Source organism: Lemur catta, chromosome 2 (assembly GCF_020740605.2).
Source record: "Lemur catta isolate mLemCat1 chromosome 2, mLemCat1.pri, whole genome shotgun sequence".
NCBI lineage: Eukaryota > Metazoa > Chordata > Mammalia > Primates > Lemuridae > Lemur > Lemur catta.
Genome location: NC_059129.1, coordinates 119,455,642 through 119,476,294, shown reverse-complemented (window position 1 = coordinate 119,476,294; position 20,653 = coordinate 119,455,642). Strand labels below are relative to the sequence as shown.

At 39.8% G+C, this 20,653-nt stretch overlaps 1 protein-coding gene across 4 annotated transcripts in view; it reads left to right on the top strand.

The window, feature by feature from the left end:
• Positions 1-16,878: 16,878 nt before the first annotated feature.
• The window catches only part of MED23 (mediator complex subunit 23), a 40,659-nt gene continuing 36,884 nt past the window's right edge, over positions 16,879-20,653 (top strand). For 3 of the 4 annotated variants that reach the window (XM_045544367.1, XM_045544368.1, XM_045544369.1), the window contains exons 1-4: positions 16,901-17,076; positions 17,412-17,443; positions 17,602-17,689; positions 20,090-20,214. In XM_045544367.1, the coding sequence (XP_045400323.1) occupies positions 17,029-17,076; positions 17,412-17,443; positions 17,602-17,689; positions 20,090-20,214 (293 nt within the window). In that variant the 5' untranslated portion in view covers positions 16,901-17,028. Of the gene's footprint in view, positions 17,077-17,411; positions 17,444-17,601; positions 17,690-20,089; positions 20,215-20,653 lie in introns of all 4 variants that reach the window. The other variant, XM_045544366.1, reaches the window with a different exon arrangement.

Below are 20,653 nucleotides of genomic sequence, written 5' to 3'. Positions count from 1 at the left end.
CCTCTCTTCTTTCACCCTCATCCCCCTTCCCCATTCAACCCTGAAAAACAAGGGTGGGGAGGTGAGGGGGTGGAACACTAGATGAGGAAGTCAGGAGGCCTCTGATAAAGTCTTGGTTCTGTCATTTACAAGTTAATAACTCTGAACATAAAATTCTTCACTTTAAAGAATTCTTAGAGATTATTAGATTATCTCTAAGTCCATAAATTTGGAATCTTATAATGGAGACATTTCTTAGTCCTTCAGGTCCTGAGGTGAGTAAACTTCAGGGAATGTACCTGTGTAAAGTACAGTAGTTATGGTAAAGATGTTGGCATTGCCTAGCTGTTGGTCATATTTTCTGCAATAGCAATTGCCCTAACTGAACCCTAAACCCCAATCTCTTTGGAGTTTCTTGAGTTTTAGAAACTTCTTCCTAAGAGTTTACCTGAGCATTGGACACCAGCCAAATCTGCACTTTCTGTGCCACTTAGGCTTTGGAATAGACTGTCTGTGTCACCTTGATGTGACCTCACACTTTCTAAGTTAACTGGAGCTTGGAAGCCTCCCTATTCTTTTCCCCTTCAACTTCAGAACAATCTGTGCCTGCTTGGTTCTCAAAGCTTCTCTCTGCATATTCTAATGCTTAATGGCCTAGAACACTTGCACTTTGAGAGGCAGCTGCCATTACATCCTTCACCAATCTAAATCATAAACATTGCTCACATTTTAGAAGGTCCTAGTGCCTGCAAAATAATGAGAAATTTTCTAAAATCACAGAAAACCCACTTATTGTCTCAGGAAAGCCCCAGAGGCCTGCCAGCATCAACTTCCTTAAGTCTCAGAAACCTGCCCTTCCTGATTGCAGTACTAGAGCTTGGGTAGCAAGTGGACAAGCCAGACTGGGAGAATCCAGAGAAACTAGACACTCAGAGGAGGTGTGGGGGAGGTGAGGTAGATACTAGGCCCAGGTCCAACAGAAGGAGGAAGGAGGAATCCATCAAGGAAGAGAGACCTCAAATAATAACATAACAACAGACATAGATGGGCAGGTGATCAATTTCATGGAGGGCCAGCATGACGAAAAGGCAGAACAAATTATGGGACATTGATAAGTATGCAAAGCAAGCAGGAAGCGAACCAGGTAGGCTTGTCCACAAACTGAAAAGGAATCTTCAAGGAAAATAAGAATTTGACATCCAATATTGGACATCCAATGTTGGAGCGGAGTTTAGGACTAACTGTCTAGGTGAGAATGGTGTCAGCAATGCCAAACCAGGCCCAAGAGGCCATGGTACCCACAAGGAGATAGGACAAAAACCTCAGCATGGAATATAGAACCCCAGTTCCTCGAACTGAAACGTAAGTAAAATGGCTGGGTTACTACACATCCAAACAATGACTGTGACAAAGTAGAATCAATGATTGTGTATTGATTTCAGTTTGGCAGTACTCAAGTGTGTGAAAAGATATTTTCAGAATGTAATAAGTTAAATCTCATTACTAATGCACACAGATGAACATTTATAAACAGTTCAAAGACAGGAAACCTGATATGATGACTCCTGTAGCATTGCAATTTCTACTGAACAATCAGCATTTCACAAGTCATCTCTGGGTCCTGGAGGAGTGCTTCTCCTACTCTGCCTCAAGTGCAGAAATCTGCCCTCATGGTGTTGGATTTCTAGAAGCTCTTTCTTGTTCATTTCAAAACTCAGAAGTCATTTGGTTTCTAAAGATTTTCCATGGTTTTGTAGGCTCTTCTTGTTTTTAGTGTCCTCATGAGGACCTCATGTGTGGCTCACATTGTAGAGGTATCTCCAGAAGAGGCATTCTAAAATCACCATGCTACCAGAGCCCTCCGAGACTGGGGGAGCAGCTCCACCATGCCAGGCCATGAAACAGAAGGTGCAGGTCATGTACTATCTACTTCTCTGAAATCTGACATGAACTGAGTTATTTCTAAAACCTAGAACCCCTCTCTGGCATGCCAGCTCCATGGTCAATTTGGGCTTGCCATTGTGTTTTTCTGTCTAGCACAATGGCCGGCACCTAGAAGACATTCAGTGAAGACTTGCTGAATACATTATTTAATGGTTTCAGAAAATAATATTGTAGATCTAAGCCCACACATATAAATGTCTAGTGAACCAAATTGTTATAAATTACGGTAACCTTACTAGGTATAACTTAGTAGTGCTCCTCTATACCTAGCAGAAATAGCTATTACCTCAGAGGAAGCCTTGCCCATAAAATAAAGTCATTTTGGATGTTTTTATGCAATCCAAAATAACAATAACTGAGCACCACCAAGCTCTAGACTTATGGCAGGTGTTAGGAAATGCAAGCATGTTCAGTTTCTGTATCTACTCTAAATAGCTTTAGTCTGGGAGAAGAAACAGATATTTTAAGCCATAATATAGTGGTTTAACATATAATATAGTGTGATGTGTGCAATTCCCCTGGTATTAATAAAGTACCAGGGGAATAGAGGAGGAGATAATACATTTTTCTAAGGAAGGGAATTTAGAAAAATACTTGTGTTAGTTTCTCAGGCTGCCATGAGTAACATACTATAAACAGCAGTGATATAAGATTCAGAATACTGAAAGCTGAGAACCCAGGCTTCTTGTTTTGTTTGTCTCCAAGAAGTTTGACAGTCAGCCAGAACTTTACCCACCTGTAAGAGACTGTATGTGTCTTCTCTGGTGATGCAGAACAGCCTAACAGAAAAGACTTTGAAGATACCAACTTTAGGGATTCCCCAAGAAACAATGCCTCCAGGCCATCCTGTAATGATGTTCAAAGTTGACAAGCCCTGCCCACCTGCTCAGAATTTCCAATTGACTCTTTCATCCCCTACTCTAAATTATGATCAGTCAAGGAAGGATTCTCAGACTTCTAAAGATAAATCTATAACAAGGGCAAAAGAAACCAAAATAAATGACAAAAAGTTACTTGGAGATAACAGAGAATATGCAGAGAAAAAAAACCTTGAAAAGCTATCATTAATGTTGATAAAGATATAAGGAGAAACCTCACAAAACAAGCAAAAAAGGGAATCTTCAAGGAAAATAAGAACTTTTGAATATCAGATACATGGTGGCAAAAATTAAGAATGTAATGTAAGCAGTTCAGTCTATCAAATAATAAAAGCCCTAGAAAGACAGAATCCAGAAAATGGAGGGAAAAACCACCAATGAAATAATCCAAGAAAATTTCTTAGGACTGAAGGGCATGAAGTTCAAGATTAAAGGGCCACTGACTGCCTAAGGTAATGGATGGGGAATAGGCAGCCACCAAGATACTTTGTAGTGCGATTTCAGAACCCTATGGCAAAATAGAATTCCCAAGCTTCTGGCAAGAGAAAATAGGTTACATGCAATTATCTCAAGAATCAAAAGGCCTTAAGGACTTCTCAGTAGCTGCAATGAAAGCAATGGGACAGTGGAATAATGCCTTCAAAGGAAATTATTTTCAACCTAGAATTTCATATGCAGCCCGTACTATTGCCCAAGTATGAGAGTAGAACAAGAACTTTGGAGACATGCAAATCTTCACAGTTTTTACTCTATACCCTTTCTCAAAAAGTTACTGATAGATGGTTTACACCAAAGCAAGAGAGTAAATTAGGAAACAGGAAGACATGGTATAAAGGAAACAGGCAATCCAATACTAGAGCAAAGCAACAACAGCCCAGAATTAAAATGGAAGGCAAAGGCAAATGGGGAATGACAGATGTGGGCAGATGTAGAAGGCAACCAGTCCACATTAGTGGAGAGGGACTCAGGAGACAGACACATGATCAAGATATTCAGTGCCATTGCACTGGCTTTGCATCCTAAGGATGAAATGCCATTCATCTTGACCATGTTCTGATGAAATGCTTCCTTGTCCTCTCTGGGTCCTGCTGCTTAGATCATCTAAGGGAAGAACTCATTTCATCCTACAACAGAGCCCCTGGAACCTGGAGGCAGGCTGCCTTAGATTAGAAACAAGGAAATACAAGGTAGCCCACCCCCAGTGACCATATTCCTGCTAACTATCCGGTACTTGGCTCCTGCTAGAGCTGTGAGGGATGCCCAGAATGTGGTGAGCTCTGTGTTTTCCAGGAATACTGCCCCATGATCTTTCTCACTGACTTTCCCAGAAGGGACTCTTGTAAACCCTCCAGGAAGCCGAAGCCAGACTCTGATCCAGGGACTTTATTCAGCTTTTGTCTCCCTGATACCAATTGTTTTTAATATTTAGCACCTACATATGAGCAAGAACATGTGAGATTCATCTTTCTGTGCTTGGCTTATTTCACTTAACACGATGTTGTCTAGTTCTATCCATAGTGTTGCAAATGGCAGGATTTCATTCCTTTTGTGGCTGTATAATATTCCACTGCATATATGTACCACAATGTCTTTATCTATGAATAAATATCTGTTGATGGACACTTAGGTTTATTGCAAATCTTGGCTATTGTTATAGTGCTGCAATAAACATGGGAGTGTAGATATCTTGTCAATATATGGAATTCCCCTCCTTTGGATGTATGGGATTGCTAAGTCCCATACCAGTGGGATTTCTGGGTCATATGGTAGTTCTATTGTTAGTTTTTTGAGGAACCTCCATACACTTCTCCATAGTGGTCGCACTAATTTCCATTCCCACCAACAGTGTATGAGGGTTCCCCTTTCTCCATGTCCTTGCCAGCATTTGTTATTGATTGTCTTTGTGATAAAAGCCATTTTAGATGGGGTGAGGTGATATCTCATTGTAGTTTTGGTTTGCATTTCTCTGATGACTAATAATGTTGCCCTTTGCATGTCTTCTTTTGAGAAATGTCTATCCAGATCACTTGCCCATTTTTAATTATATTATATAATTTCTTCCCATTGAGTTGTTGGAACTCTTATATATTCTAGTTATGAATTCCCTGTCAGATGAGCAGTTTGCAAATATTGCAATGTTCCATTTCTGAATCTAGTGAAGGGACACAAATATTTGTCTTATTACTGTTTTTAAACTGTATAGATGCTTTACATACTTTTCCTTATATAAAACTGATTTCATGATTAAAAATATAAAAATCTCAAAGACACTGTTTACCCCCTAAAACTGGGACCCAAATCCCACACCACTGAGTTGTCCAAAATGCTTCCCAGGCAAAAGGCACATTCAGCTCTTAATTCTAAAAGAAAAGGCAGATTTCACTACCTTAATTGTTTATGTCATGAAAGTGTCTGCCTAGAGAAAGGTTAAGTGGGACAATCTTATGAGGAGTGAGCCCTTGTGTTCTCTGCACAAGATTATTCTGGGGATGTGGGATTCCACAGCAGAATCTATACTTCACTTTCAGGAGACCAAATAGAAATAGTGAATAATAAATATAGGCATAAATAAAACACTTCGCGAGCTGTGAAGTTCTAAACAAAGTTGTCATTTTGTCATATTCATTATAATTAGAAAAATGAGTACTAAAAGGGAATATAATTAGTTTATAAAATGGTAATATGTACATGGAACCATTCAACATATCTTGAAATATTTACCTAGAAAATGTCATTTGAAAATTGAAGGATGCAAATTAAATGGAAAGGCCAGGATATCTCTTTGCTCCTTTCCCTCTGGATTTTTCCCTGATATAAAGGAAAACAAATATGAGAGGGAATGGGGAGATAAGGAACTTTAATGATTTCTTATATTTCTCTAGTGAATCCTCCACCACCTACATTCTGGCCCAAGGTTACCCTTGGATTCAATTCTTATTCCATAGCCACTGCTGCTTGTGGAGAATTCATTGCTGGTGAAGGTTGGATATAAAGGAGTCTGGCACTCCCCTGAGATATTAACAGATATGTGATGTTCAAAAGTACAGGGTAAACTTTCCCACCATCTCCCTCCTGCAAACCAAGAGAGTGTTAAGTGAAAGAGAGAGGTTTAATTTAGAGAGTTAAGGGAATAGATGAAATAACACCATAGGCCCACACAAATGGGTGTTGGGCCACCAGTGGTCTTGGTGTCTTGGACCAGATGTCTTGGACCAAACCTGTTGTTTGTGGAAGGCCTTGTAATGTCCTGGTTCATAAGAAACCTTTGAACAAGTTTCTGCATAGGCATTTTTGAAGGGGCAGGTCAAAGTCCAAGGGATGGGTGGCATTCTCTTGTTCATCATTAGATGAATATTTAGAAGAGCTTATTATGTGCCAAAGGAGAGAGAAAAAAAGACCCAAATTCCTGCCCTCATAGATCTTACATCGTAGTAGGGGAAAATAGACAGTAAACAAAAAGTAAAGGTCATTCTTAGCTTGCCAACATACAAAAATAGATAGCAGGCCAGAATTGGCCTACAAGCTGCAGTTTGCCAACCATTGGTCTAAGACACTGGAGGCATGGAGTTGTCACTACTGAAATGGGGTCAGCTTCTAGAAGGAGCAGGTTGTAGTAGGGGAGAGGAAGACCCAGAGTTTGGCTAATCCACCTGGGTTGAGGTGAAGCTGGGTGAGGGTGTAAGACAATTACCTGGACTGATTTGCAGGTAGGTGAGGATGAGAAAGCAGCACCTCACAGCAGTGGGAAAAACAGCCTCCCATGCTGTCATGGATTCCTTTGTAAAGAAAATTATTAATTTGAATCCTTAATTTCATCTTAAACCTGAAAGTTTATTTTCCTGTGAGTTTAATAGCTATCTACAAATTTAAGCTTAATGATTCCATATTAAAGAAGAAAAGAAGAAAATAAGACATGCCTTAAAAGTTACCAATTTCTATACTTGATATTTCCTTCTTGGCACCAGACTTCACTGGCCATACCTTCCTCAATTCATTTGTACGATTAAGCAAACCACAAGCAATAGGGAAGTCAGCATATCTGCTCTGTGTGTGAGTGTGCACACAGGTATTTTTATATAAGAAAAGAAGCCATTGTTTAGAAAGAATGTGTTGGATTTTTTTCAAGCTTATCAGTGGGAGAGGTCAAACAGCTATTTCTGTTGGGCTTTGTTTTGTTTTTGTTTTTCAATGTACTATTCTGTTCTCACTGAAGCGATCATAATTCCCTTGGACATAATCTCACATTTCAAAATGGATAACTAATCTATTGATTCATTTGTCAAAAGTATTCATGTCCATAACAAATTTTAATAAAATCAGAATTCTAAGAGAAGTCTTCTAGAGGTCTTCAAATTACCAGGTATTAGGAATATGTAGTATGGTTATTTGGTTATGGTTATGTTTTTACTAAGAGTGATATTTACAAAATGATAAATATTAAATATATGGGATAGTATATATTATTCCTTCTTTTGAGACTTTCAGATACAAAATCACACAATCTGAAGTACTGTCAACACTTCATTAGCATAACCCATTCAATCTGCATAGAGTTGAAGGTATTTTGTGACAAAGGCAAGAAAGAAGGAAGGAAAGAAAGGAGGAAGGGAGGGAGGGATGGAGAATTGGAGCAAAGGAAAGAAGGAAGAAAGAATGAGCAAGTGGCTTGAATGGAAGAAATTTAAATGTGAGTGTGTTGGAAATGGAAAGCAAAAGTAGGATTTAGAGCCAGACAGTAACATGATGAAAAATGTGTTTTAGGGATATATTTTTGGTTCTGGAAAATGAAATGGACCAGAGTGGGGAAGATGGATAGGCCAAGTGGGTATAGCTGTCACGTCCCTGGTGAGATAAGCTAGATCAAGGCAGTAGGAACAGAAAATAAGTGTTGGGTTTGAGAAACATCATGAAAGCAGCGTGCTGAGCTCAGAGAATGATTCTAAACCCATGTAACTAGGAAAAGAGTCATGCCATTAGCAGAGAGAGGGGGCACCAGGAGGGGAGGCTAGTTTTCTAGAAAGATAAGTTAGGTTTTGAATATAATGAGGTTAAGTTATTTGTAGAACACGCATTTGAAGTCTTCAGCATCAAAAGTGAAGAGAATATCTTCTAGGAAAGAAGTGAACATAAAACATTTCGATTTAAAGGAAAATATTGCTGTGTAATAAATGGCATAACAAGTTAAACATTTCTTCCACTTTTCTCAGGCAACTAACGTTGATATGTTGGCATTGGATTCATTTTCTGTGACCGCTGTAGCAAATTACCACAAATTTAGTGGCTTAAAACAACACAAATTTATTATTTTACAGTTTTGTTGATTACAAGTCCTATACATTCTCACTGGGCTAAAATCAGGGTGACAGGGGGCTGGATTCCTTTCTGGAGGCTCTAGGAGGACAATCTGTTTCATTGCCTTTTCCAACTTCTGGAAGCTCCCACATTCCTTAGCTAATAGCTTCCTTCCTCCACCTTCAGAGTCAGAAACCTCACATCTCTCTGACCGTACTTCCTTGGTCACATCTCCTTCTGCCTCTCCCCAGAAGATGGATGGTCCAGTTCAAACAGAGGAAATGAATTTGCCCTTCATCTGTCTTTCCATTCTATACAAAAAAGACCGAGTACCTTCATTTCTCAGTCCATTGATTCAAATGCTAATCCCTTCCAGAATCGCCCTCACAGACATACCCAGAAATAATGTTTTACCAGCTATTTGTGCATTCCTTAGCCTCATCCAGTTGACACATAAAATTAACCACCACAGCAACTTGGACATAGTCCTGGGGAGTGAACCCTGGCTCTGAGACAGCAGGAGGGAGTGGCATATGGGAGTGGGATGTGGGACTGCGCTTCACCAGAGACCAGGAATGCTGGAAGCCAGTTCCTTCCGGCTTTTACAGTGGGAAGTACTGTGAACTAACAGAACACTCACCCCAAGGTAAGGACCAGAGATGAGGACTCTAAATGAAATGGAGATGACACAAAGACCTGGAAGAGCCTCTTGAGCACCTATGTCAAGGTTGCTGAGTGACCTGTCTGTACAGATAGCTGTATTTACACACACACACACACACACACACACACACACACACACACACACACACAGGGACTCATGTTAGCCTAGGTTTACATCCTGATGCTGCCACTTAACTATGTGCCATTCCCTTAATCTCTTCAAACTTCAGTTTTACTGGATTCAAGATAGCTAATTCTTGTGGGAAGCAAAAGCAAATATGCTCTAAGAATTCAGTCTAGTACCAGGCATAGAGTAAGGGATCTCTACTAGTGAACTCTGGCTAATTTAGGCACTTTTTATGCTTCCCTCACCCTCTAGCATGACTGGGGCCATCAACAGAGGGCTGGTTGTACACAGAACCACAATACAAATTAAAAGGAGAGAGAAAATCCTTATCTCAATAATAAGGCCTTCAAAAGAGAAATTCAAACTTTGTTTAATACATGGAAAGTTAAAGGGGAAGAATATTGCTGGGAAGGGCATTCTGGGTAACCCTATAAAGGAACATCATCTCACCAGCTCAGTGTTTGTGCATACGGTGGAGAGTGGGAGTAGGTGCAGGGGAGGTTGTGCAGTAGTGAGTATTGTGTGACACTGTACAGTAAAGAACTTAACTTTGACCAAAAAGAGATCAGGCCTTTGCCCTTGACTTCAAATGTCATGCCTGCTAGAAGTGTTTTGGTTTGCCTGGGGGCCTTGGGTCACCCAGATAGTTCAACAGCATGATTTGGTACTGGGATGGGTGTGAGGGGTGAGGAGGGTTGGGTCATGAGCTTGACCTCTGGGCAGGCTAGAGACTGAGACCAGCCATGGGGCAGGGAGCCTTGCCTACACAATGGAGCCCCAGCAAAATCTCTGGGCACCAAGGCTCAGGTAAGCTTCCTTGACTGCCAGTATTTCAAATATTTCATATATATCCTCTTGGTCCTGTTTCTCTGGAGAAGCCTGCCTAATACAGTTGCCCTCCTTAGAACCACTGAGCCTTGATCACTTGGCTAATGGGATTCTCATGATCTTAACTGCTGGAATTTTCATTTCAGAACCCAACTTACTCTCTATAGCTTCCTTTTCAATGCCAATATTATTTTATTTCATTCCACTTATTTATTTATTCATTCATTCTGAACATAGTAAGCTCCTACTGCGTGTCAGGCATTATACTAGAATTTGGAATAGAAAACATAAAGATACAGAGGATGCCCTTACATTGCACACTTGCTGGGGGCATGTGCTGAGTTCTTCCCTGGTCTCTGCTCCCATCCTTGAAAGACCCTAAGCTGCTGCATCTCCACCTTCAGCGTGCAGAGTGTGCAGCTTCCCATAATCATTGCTGTACTCTATTCCTTAGGGAGGTAGGTACACCCCCTGACCCTCAAATCTAGGCCAGCATTTCTTCTAAACTGAGTGTTATTTTATTTTTTTCTGTCTTTCTCATAGTTTACTTCACTATTTACAAGCCCAACCAATCACCTTGTTAGCGTCCAACTCAAACTATTCATCCCAGCTTTCAGGGCCCCCCAGCTCTGAGTGGTGTGTACCCTGGCCGCACTTTACAGGGGGAGGCTGAACCAACTAGTTGTCATACAAGCGGCTCTAACAAGGATCTGACTATACCAGCCTTTTTCACAGAGACATTCTCGGTGCTCCCACTTTGTTCCAGTCCTGCTTATAACCTTTACCTTCTTTCTGCCTCTGCTTGTTTCCTAAAACTTCTGACTGGGCTCCCAGTCCCAGCACGGAGCCTCTGCTTCAAACCAATATAATTGCACTGGTTTGACTTAGCATATGTCCTTAGATGCAGTTTTTTTGTTTGTTTGTTTTTAACAGGATCTCTCTCTGTCACCCAGGCTAGAGTACAGTGGCATCATCATAGCTCACTGCAACCTCAAAGTCCTGGGCTCAAGCGATCCTCTTGCCTCAGCCTCCCTAGTAGCTGGGACTGTAGGTGCACACCACCACTGCCAGCTAAATTTTCTAGTTTTTGTAGAGACAGGGTCTCGCTTTTGCTCAGGCTGGTCTCGAACTCCTGAGCTCAAGTTGTCCTCCTGCCTTGGCCTCCCATAGTACTAGGATTACAAGCATGAGCCAATGCACCCAGCCTAAATACAGTTTTATACTCACTCTTTTACTCAGTCTGCTTTTAGCTGCTCCAAATAATTATTCTTCCTGATGAAGCCTCAGTCATTTTTGAAGAAAGCTGGGACAGTTGATACCTTACTCATTCAACCATATCTCTAACCAGTCCTTTCCCTGTATGCTTTCTTCATTCTAGTGAACATTGTAGTGGTTTGATATTTTCTGCTGAGGAAATTATATACCACTTTATAGAAATACCAAACTAAACATTTATGGTAATATTTAAACTGAACTGGCTGACTCTTGGTTATGGCATAACAGAATTAACAGAGCCACCTTGTTCTTATTGTATCACTAAGAATTGGTTTGGAGGAATTCATCTTTCATTCAGATGTTTGAAGGGACATGTTTGATTTCTTTATTCTTATTCTCATTATTTGCAAATGTGGTGTTTGTTCCTTTATTTTGAAATAGTTACAAACTAACAGAAAAGTTGGAGGTGTCAAATGCAAAGAACAATTTTCTCCTTGAACTATTTTAGAGTAAGTTGTTAACCTGCTCACACATCTTCTGCAAGTACTTCAGTGTGTACATATTCTATAAATAAAGGCATTTTCCTATCTAACCGCAACATAATCATCAAAATCAGGGAATTAACATTGATACATACCTACCATCAAATCCTCAGATCCCATTCAAGTTTTGTCGCTTACTTTTCCTCTAGAGTAAAAGGATTTTGTTCAGTATCATGTTTTGCATTTAATTGTCATGAACAGTTCTTTCACTCTGGAAGAGTTTCTCAGTCAGTTCTTGACTTTTTAACTTTGATACTTTTGAATAGTACAGACCATTTGTGTGTAGAATGTCCCTCAGTGTTTTGTTTTATGTTTCTTTATGATTAGATTCATATTATGCAACTTTGGCAGAAAAATAACAGAAATGATGTAGTAGTCTTTTTATCACATCATATCAGGGTGGTGCATGATTTCAATTTTTCCCATTACTGATCATGTTCAATTTGATCACTTCATTAAAATTGTAGCTGCCAGATTTCTTTGCTATGAAGTTACTTTTTTGTTCTTTTGTCATTAATATCTATGGAGTTACATTGTAGCTGTGTAAATATATCATTTCTCATGAAAATTTTAATTTATCCATCTATAAATTCACAGCTTTGTGGACTCATGGCTTTCTGTATTATTCAATGGGTTGTGATCCATCATTATCATTATTTTGAAGTTCATATTGTCCCTGATATGGCCAGTGGAAATGCCTTCAAGTTTCAAGTGCCTCATCATTCTTTTTTTTTTTTTTTTTTTGAAACAGGGTCTCGCTATGTCACCTGGGATAGAATGCAGTGGTGTCATTATACTTCATTACAACCTCCAACTCCTGGGTTCAAATGATCTTCCTACCTCAGCCTTTCAAGTAGCTGGGATTACAGGTGTGCACAACCACTCCTGTGTAATTTTTCTATTTTTTGTAGCAACAGTATTTCAACATGTTGCTCGGGCTGGTCTCGACCCCCCAGCCTCAAGTTATCCTCCCCTCTCCGTATCATCATTCTTTACAAATAGTCTTGCTTTCTAAAACAAGATACTTCATGCTCATCTTGCATGTTCCCTGCCTCTTTATGCCAAAGATCCTGGCTCCTTGAAGTAAGAGAATGCTGTTTAGATCTGGCCTCAAGGTGTGATCATGGAGGTGCTGCTGCTCTTAAGCCCTGTCTGTTGTTGGAGCTAGGGAACGTATGTATGAATGTCTGTGTATTCATACGTGTGTGTGTGAGTGTGTACACATTTATGTCTGCCGTCTATATTTGTATCTAAAACTATCCAGGTACTGAAATCCATGGGTTCATAGCAAACCTCCAATTCCAATCAAGTACCACTTCTCTCACAATGTGAGACCTGACTCTCATGATCTTGCTATTTTTGCTTCTTTGACTAACTTCTCCTGTGTAACCAGACTCCCAACTTCACCACCATGCCCTCTCATGCTTGGATGCCCACCTCCTCCCACTCAGACACCTACAGCCTCTGCTGGCTGCCCCCACGTGGAAGCCCTCCATGCCCTGGCCACCATCCCAGTAGGACTGAAGGACAAGGGGGATGACACTCAAGCCTTAAACCTAATGGACTTTGCCCTGCTGGGTTTCAGACTTGCCTGGGACCCATGACCCATTCTTTTTGATTTACCCCATTGGAATGGGAATGTCTGCCCTATGCCTGTTTCACCATTGCATTTTGGAAGCAGATACCTTGTTATCTAATGTCACAAGTTCACAGCCGAAAAGAAATTTTTCTCAAGATGAAACATACCTTGAGTCTCACCTATACCTGATTTAGAGGACATTTAGATAAAATTTTGGACTGGAGGGTTGGTGCTAGTATGGGTTTAGACTTTGGGGTATGTTGGGATGAGGGTGAATATATTTTGCATTGTGAGAAGGACAGGAACTTAAGGGCCCAGAAAGCGGAGTGTTTTGGCTGAGTTGTTCCCCTCCCCACAAATTTCTATGTTGAAGTCCTAACCCCCAATACATCATAATGTGACTCTATTTGGAGATAAGTCTTTAATGAGTTAAATAAGTGAAAATGAAGTCAGTGTGGGGTCCTAATCCAATATGTCTGGTGACTTTGTATGAAGAAGAAATTAGGACACAGACATGTATAAAGGGAAGACCATATGAAAACACAAGGAGAAGACAGCCATCTACAAGCCAAGGAAAGAGGCCTCAAAATAAATTAACCCTACCAACATCTTGATCTCACACTTCTAGCCTCTGGAATTGTAAGGAAATAAATTTCTGCTGTTTAAGCTACCAAGTCTGTGGTATTTGACATAGCACCCCTAGCAAACTAATAAATTTAACAAAAATAAGTAAGAACTGCACACTAAATGAATAAAGAGATCTACCCTGTAAATTGAATGAAAAACTCAATAGTGTCTAGGTATCAATTACATTCCAAATTACTTTACACATTTAATTCAATTCTAATAAAAATTCCAGTTATATTTTTGGTCTAAATTGACGAGCTGGTTCTAAAATTATATGAGAATGCAAAGGCAAAAATTAGCATGAAAAAAATTAACTTGGAGAACTTAGAGTATTTCAAGACTCACTAATAAGCTACAGCACTGGAGATAACATGATACTGGCATAAGGATAGATAAACAGAACAATAAAACAGAGTCCAAGAACAGACCTATACGAATACAAAGCCGTTCAACAGAGAAAGGAAGGCTATTTCAACAAATGGTGCCTTAATGAATGGATGAGACTTGAGGTATGATTAATCCTGTGGCAAAATTCCTCTCTAGCTGTGAACCTGTGAAAACAGATAATAAGTTATCTGCTTCCAAAATGCAGCGGTCAAATAGGCATAGGGTAACATTTCCATTCCAAAAGCAACAAATAGTCAAGAAGAAAGGAGTCACAGGTCCCAAGCAAGTCAGAAACCTAACAAGGCAAATTATATTCGACTTTAAGACTTGAGGGTAATCCTCTTTGGCTTGATGCTCTGTCTTCTGGACTCACCAGGGCAAGGGTCTCACCCTGGGTGGCTGCCCTAACCCCTCTGGAACAGAGGAGGAGACGTCTTGTCCCTTTTCCCCCATCCACAAAAAATAAATCAAATGGATCATGAACCTAAACATCAAAGCTAAAACTACAAAATTTATAGAAGAAAATATTGAAGGATATTTTCATGACCCTAGGGTAGACAAAGATTCTTAGGCTACTAAAACAATAACCATAAAAATTAAAGATTAACAAAATGGGCCTCATCAAAATTAAAAATTTCTACTAATTGAAAACATGATTTAAAAATGAAAAAGTAGGTCAAGACAGAGAGAAAACATTCATCTTACATATATTTGATAAAAATTTGTGTCCAGAATATATTAGAATTCCTGCAAATAAAAAATAACATGAGAAATCCCTTGATTAATAATGGGTGAGGATTTAAGCAGGCAAAAAATAATTGAATAGCCTATAAGGTACACATAAAATGATATTCAACATCATTAGTTATGAGGAAAATGCAAATCAAACCACTCTGAGATAGACTACACATTCATTAAAATGAGTAGACATAAAAAGACTGACAACAATAAATGTTGACAATGGTGTAGAACAATTGAAACTCTCATATATTAGCAATGGGAGTGTAAAATGGTAACAAAGAAAAAAATTTTTTTTTGAGAACTGCCTGGCAGTCTCTTAAAAAGCTATATATATACTTACCATGTAACCCCAAAATCTCCTAGGTATTTACTCAACAGAAAAGAGAACTTAGGTCTAGAGCTGAGGACTTGTTGAGAATGTTCATAGCAATTTTATTCATAATAGTAAAATACTGAAAATAACATAAATATACACCAACAGGTAAATCCATAAATAATTTTTAGCATATTCATGCAATGGACTACTACTCAGCAATAACACAGATGGATGGATCTCCAAATATAATGTTGTGTGAAAGAAGCTAGACACAAAAAGAGTATGTATTATATGATTTCATATAAACATCAAGAACATGCAAAACTAGTTAACGATTACAAAATTTTTAAAGTATTTGCTTCTTGGGGGTGGTGAGGAAGGGTTGGCTGCAAAGGGACACCAGAAACTTTCTGGGGTGACAGAAAAATTCTAATCTTGGCTGAGGTGTTAAGTGTGAATATTTGTCAAAATTCATGGATCTATACATTTAAAACTTATGCATTTTATTGTAAATAAATTACACATCAATGAAAGTGAGCATGGGGAAACACATTAAGAAGGTCTGGAAATGGATAGTCAAAGTTTTGTTTGTTTGTTTTTAGAGACCAGGTCTTGTTATGTTCCCGGGCTGGCCTTGAACTCCTGGGCTCAAGCAATCCTCCCACGTGGTGGGGATTACAGGCCTGGGCCACCAATCCCAGCAAATAGTCATTTTTTATTCAGTGAATGGAGCATCAGCAAATATAACGTAAAGCTTAATATGTATTTTGTTGTCGAAAAAATGAAACTCTTCCCTGACCAAGGCCAATTTTAAAAGCCGTGTCCAATATTAAGATTAGCTGCCCATACTTGAGGCTCTGACCCAGGGGGATGGGCGGGACATGGACAAGGTATATAACCTGAGCTTTTGTACCCCCATGATGAGCTGAAATAAAAAAAAAAAAAAAGATTAGCTGGCATTTGCTGAGAATACACTGATTGGAACAACATGGAGAGGAAGCGTGGAACGCTGTCAGGTAGTAGATGAAAACTGTCTTGGAACTAAAATCTAATCAAAGATAATTCACAATAAGATAACCCGGTAAACATACCGAAAGGAACAATAGATTGTTAGGGTCCTTGGATTTTATTATAATAACGCTGGCTCTGTCATCCATCTCACCCCTACCCCAAATGAAAAGGCCACAGGTAGCCAATAATTGGCAAATATTATTATTTTTAGGTCATTATAACTAAAAATGGTAGATGCTATTATTCCATGATTCTAATTAAAAATGACAAATCATGAGTTCCTTTGTTTTTTCTGCATTCATTGAAAGACGGCTATGTGTCCATCACTGTGCTAGGGACTGGGGTTAGCACAGCTAAGAAGACATGGTCCCCGTGGTCAAGAAAAATGTGCTTTCAACTCCCCGCTGCAGCCTGCAGCTCCAGGCAGGCCGCTCACAGCCACCAGCTGGGTCCCGGCTGCAGCTGGAGCATTTCCACAGGCTGCAGCCTCTGCGCTTCAAGATTTTCTCTCCCCAGCCGGCAAAAGGGTTAGCCCCAGCACCGAGCAACCTCCGCTCTGGCCGGGAGGTGGCGGCCTGGAGTCGAGGCCTCCGCCGGGTGCCTTGGCTCGAGGCTCCGCTTGGGGCGCTGTCGTGCGGCTTGCGGGCCGCCCCGCTCCACAAACAGAACCATCTGGCAGGGCTCCTGGTTTCTGAGGGTTTTGTAAACAGCGCGCACCGGGCCCTTCTCCGCTTCCGCGCTGGCTGCTGTGGGCGGGGCCCTGCAGGGAGCTCTACCCGGGGGGCGCTGGGGCAGGGAAGCGACGCCGGGAGCTGCGGTTAGCTCCGGACGTCCCCGCCGCTGCGTCCCTTTATTCCCGAAGCTCGGGCCTTCCCGGGCGCCCCCGGAAGGCGAAGGCGATGGTACAAATGGAGACGCAGCTGCAGAGCATTTTTGAGGAGGTGGTGGTGAGTGCAGCTGCCGGCGATCCAGGACGATGGCCCGGGGAGGGGAGACTCGGGGGGAGCGGATCAGGGAAACTGGCCTGGGTAACCTCCTCTTACGCCTCCCCTCTGCTCCCCTTTGTTTTGACACCGAGTGTGTGTGCAGGGGTTCAGAGATTCTCAAACCACTGTCAGGTTCAATGCATCCTTGAAATACACAGCGCCCTTTGTGACAGGCCAGGCAGGTATTGTTAGTTTCAGCGCCGATTAAGATGGCTTGCCCTGTGTTACATTGTAACATTTCACTAAGGGAGGCTTCCTTTTAAAATTGACATTATTTACGTTTTTGTTTTTTACAGAAGACGGAAATTATAGAAGAGGCTTTCCCCGGGTGAGTATGTACCTGGCAGATTTTTGCGTTTTTATGCGGTTGTATCTTTGTAAGATTTTACTTAGGTTAGTCTTGGAGGGTTATAAGATCCACTATTCTGGTTATGTTTAATTACCTTTTAAAAATTAGTGGCAAATAACGTAATTTTTGTTTTTTAGCATGTTTATGGATACCCCTGAAGATGAAAAAACAAAACTAATTAGCTGTTTGGGGGCCTTCAGACAGTTTTGGGGTGGTCTTTCTCAGGTGAGCACTACGTTTTTAATACATTCAGCTGATGATTTTTGGCCTCTTCTTTTTTTACATTTACCTTGATGTTGCTCTTAAGATTCTTCTGGAAAGGGAGAAGTAAAATTGTCATCGTTTTTTATTCTGGTTTTTATTTGTTTTAATTCGTATGCTTCAGCGGAGAACTTGTGTTGAGACTGATGACTGCACAGTGTGACGTGTTTTTAAAAATCTTCCCCGTGTTAAATTATATAAGTCCATTTTCATCCTATTCTGATTTCTTTGGTACACTTGAAAACAGTTTTGTTTGTCGGGCTCACACCTGCAATTCTAGCACTTTGGGAGGCCGACGCCAAAGGGTTACTTGAGGGCGGGAGTTCCAGACCAGCCTGAGCAAGAGGGAGATCATGTCTCTACAAAAAAATAGAAAAATTAGCGGGATGTGGAGGTGTGCCTGCCCTCCCAGCTACTTGGGAGGCTCAGGCAGGAAGGAGGATCCTTTGAACCCAGGAGTTTGAGGTTGCAGTGAGCTATGATGAGGCCACTGCACTCCATGCTGGGTGACAGAACAAGACCCTGTCTCAACCAAACCAAACCAAACAAAACAAAACAGTTGTGGTAAGCTTTACTTGGATAAGAATTTCTTTCTTTTTTTTTTCTCTGTTTACTAAATGAACTGGCACAGCATTGATACAAAGATACTATAATCGCGATCTATAGTAAAGATACAAAGATACTAAAATAGGAATGCAGAGTCTATGATAAATATCTAAAGATATTATAGTACAAATGGGGAAGGAGCAATACAACTTAGTAACAAAGAACAGATACATTTTACCAGAAAATGTTTCCATGAAAAAGACAAAATGTGCAATCTTGAAGATCTCCTTCCACGAGTGCATTATGTTCTCAGGGTGCACTGTAGGTATGGAAATGAGAACTGTGTTTGCATTTCAGCCACTGGTAATAAGATTTGCCCCTCAGATGTGGATCATATAATGGCAGTATGTTCACGTTTTAAAATTTTGTTTTAATAATTTTCTAACATAAGACAGTCACATGGTTCAAAATGCATAGGTACAAAAGGATGGATCCAGTGACTAGTGTCCCTCCCATCTCTTATCTCTTCTTTTTCCTGTCTGCAGCCAGTATCCCCAGTTTATGTTTCCTTCTAGAAGTATTTTATGCATATGAAATCATTTTATAGAATGGTCATATATCACGTACACTGTTCCTTAATTAGCACCTTGCCTTTCTCCCCTAATAACACATTTTGAAGGTAATTCCATATCAGACCATTAGAGTTACTTTTACATCCCTTCCTTTCTTTTTTATAAAGGTATAATGTTTCATTGCATGGCTGTACCTTCATTTTTTTAACCAATCCCCTACTGACTGACTTTTAGGTTTCTTCTTAACTTTTTTACTTTAAACAATGCTGTAATAAATAATACTATGCATGGGACATAGGATAAATTCCTGAAAGGAGTATTGCTGAGTCAAAGGGTATGTCTATTTATTTTTGTAGAAATTGCTAATAGTTTTGCTTAAGTGTTATGCCAGTTTACACTCCCAACAGCAATGTATGAGATTGTCTATTTCTTGTAACTTCACAATAGTGTTAATAAACTTTTTGATCTTTGCCAATCAAAAACGTGAGAAAATTTCTCAGTATAGTTTTATTTCTCTCAGTGATGTTGAACATAATTACAATATATTTTAATTAAAAAAATAACCTATTAAACATTAATGAGTTAATGTGTGGCCCTTTTCTGTAAGAGGAGCCAGGAAGAAAATAGATATTTCTAAATCACATGTACAACAATAGAAGTGTGCATGAAGAACAGGGGTGGTGCAGAAAGCAAGACATAGGTTTCTCTTGGAGATATCCTAGAGCACAAACTTTGATATGGGTACAACATTTTTGTATCAAATTTAAAGTTTTGCAAGTCTGGAAATCTGATTTGTCATTGGATTCATTATAGGCTCTTATTTGGGCTCTTAGGAATTAAATTCACACTAAATTCTCATAAGGCTGAAATACTAATCTGTAACAGATTTTTCCCCAGTGACAGGAATATTTACATCTGCCATTAAAGGCACTGTTGACAGTACCTTACACAATCTGTGTTAGAGTTTTCTATTGACCATGAATATGTCAATAAAATCTTACTACTTTTGGAAGTCCTACATAATAAAAATGCTTGAGTTTAATCTATGTAATGGCAAGATTTTAACCTTAATATAACAGATACAAAATCTGAATATTTAAAATCTTTTTAAAAAATTATTGTCATCCACAGATGTTCATAGTGAAGTATTTCATTCATAGTCTTGATATACTTCCAGGTGTAGTATCAGCTACCTATTATAACATGTAAACTTAGTCCTAAAATAAAACATTTTTTAATTTTCCAGGAGTCTCATGAACAGTGCATCCAGTGGATTGTTAAATTTATTCATGGCCAGCACAGTCCTAAAAGAATTTCTTTTCTTTATGACTGCTTAGCAATGGCAGTTGAGACTGGTCTCCTTCCACCCAGGTATGTTTAATGGTGGGTATGAGCAATCCAAAGAATTGTCCTATCTGTGTAAATGGTTGGAAATCAAATGAGGTTGTTGTGAAGTGATAAAGGAATGAAGAAGAAAGTGAGGTTCATCAGGTTATCCTTCATGATACCTCAGGTTTTAGTTTCTAGGATGCAGTATTCTTTGAATTGAGTAATGCTTATAGGCTCAAAACCAGGCAGCTTTTGCCTTTCTGCCCAGGGGCTCAGATCACTTGCTTTAGTGATTAGTTTGTTCTAGTTTACTTTTGCTGCACAACGAATGGCCTCAACATTTCATGGCTTAAAACAATAATAATCATTTTATTATTATTGTTCATGGTTATGGTAGTTGACTAAGCTTAAGCAGTTTTTTCTGAGTGTCTCATGTGATTACAATTCAGGGTGGCTAGGGCTGGAGTCACAACAAAGGCTT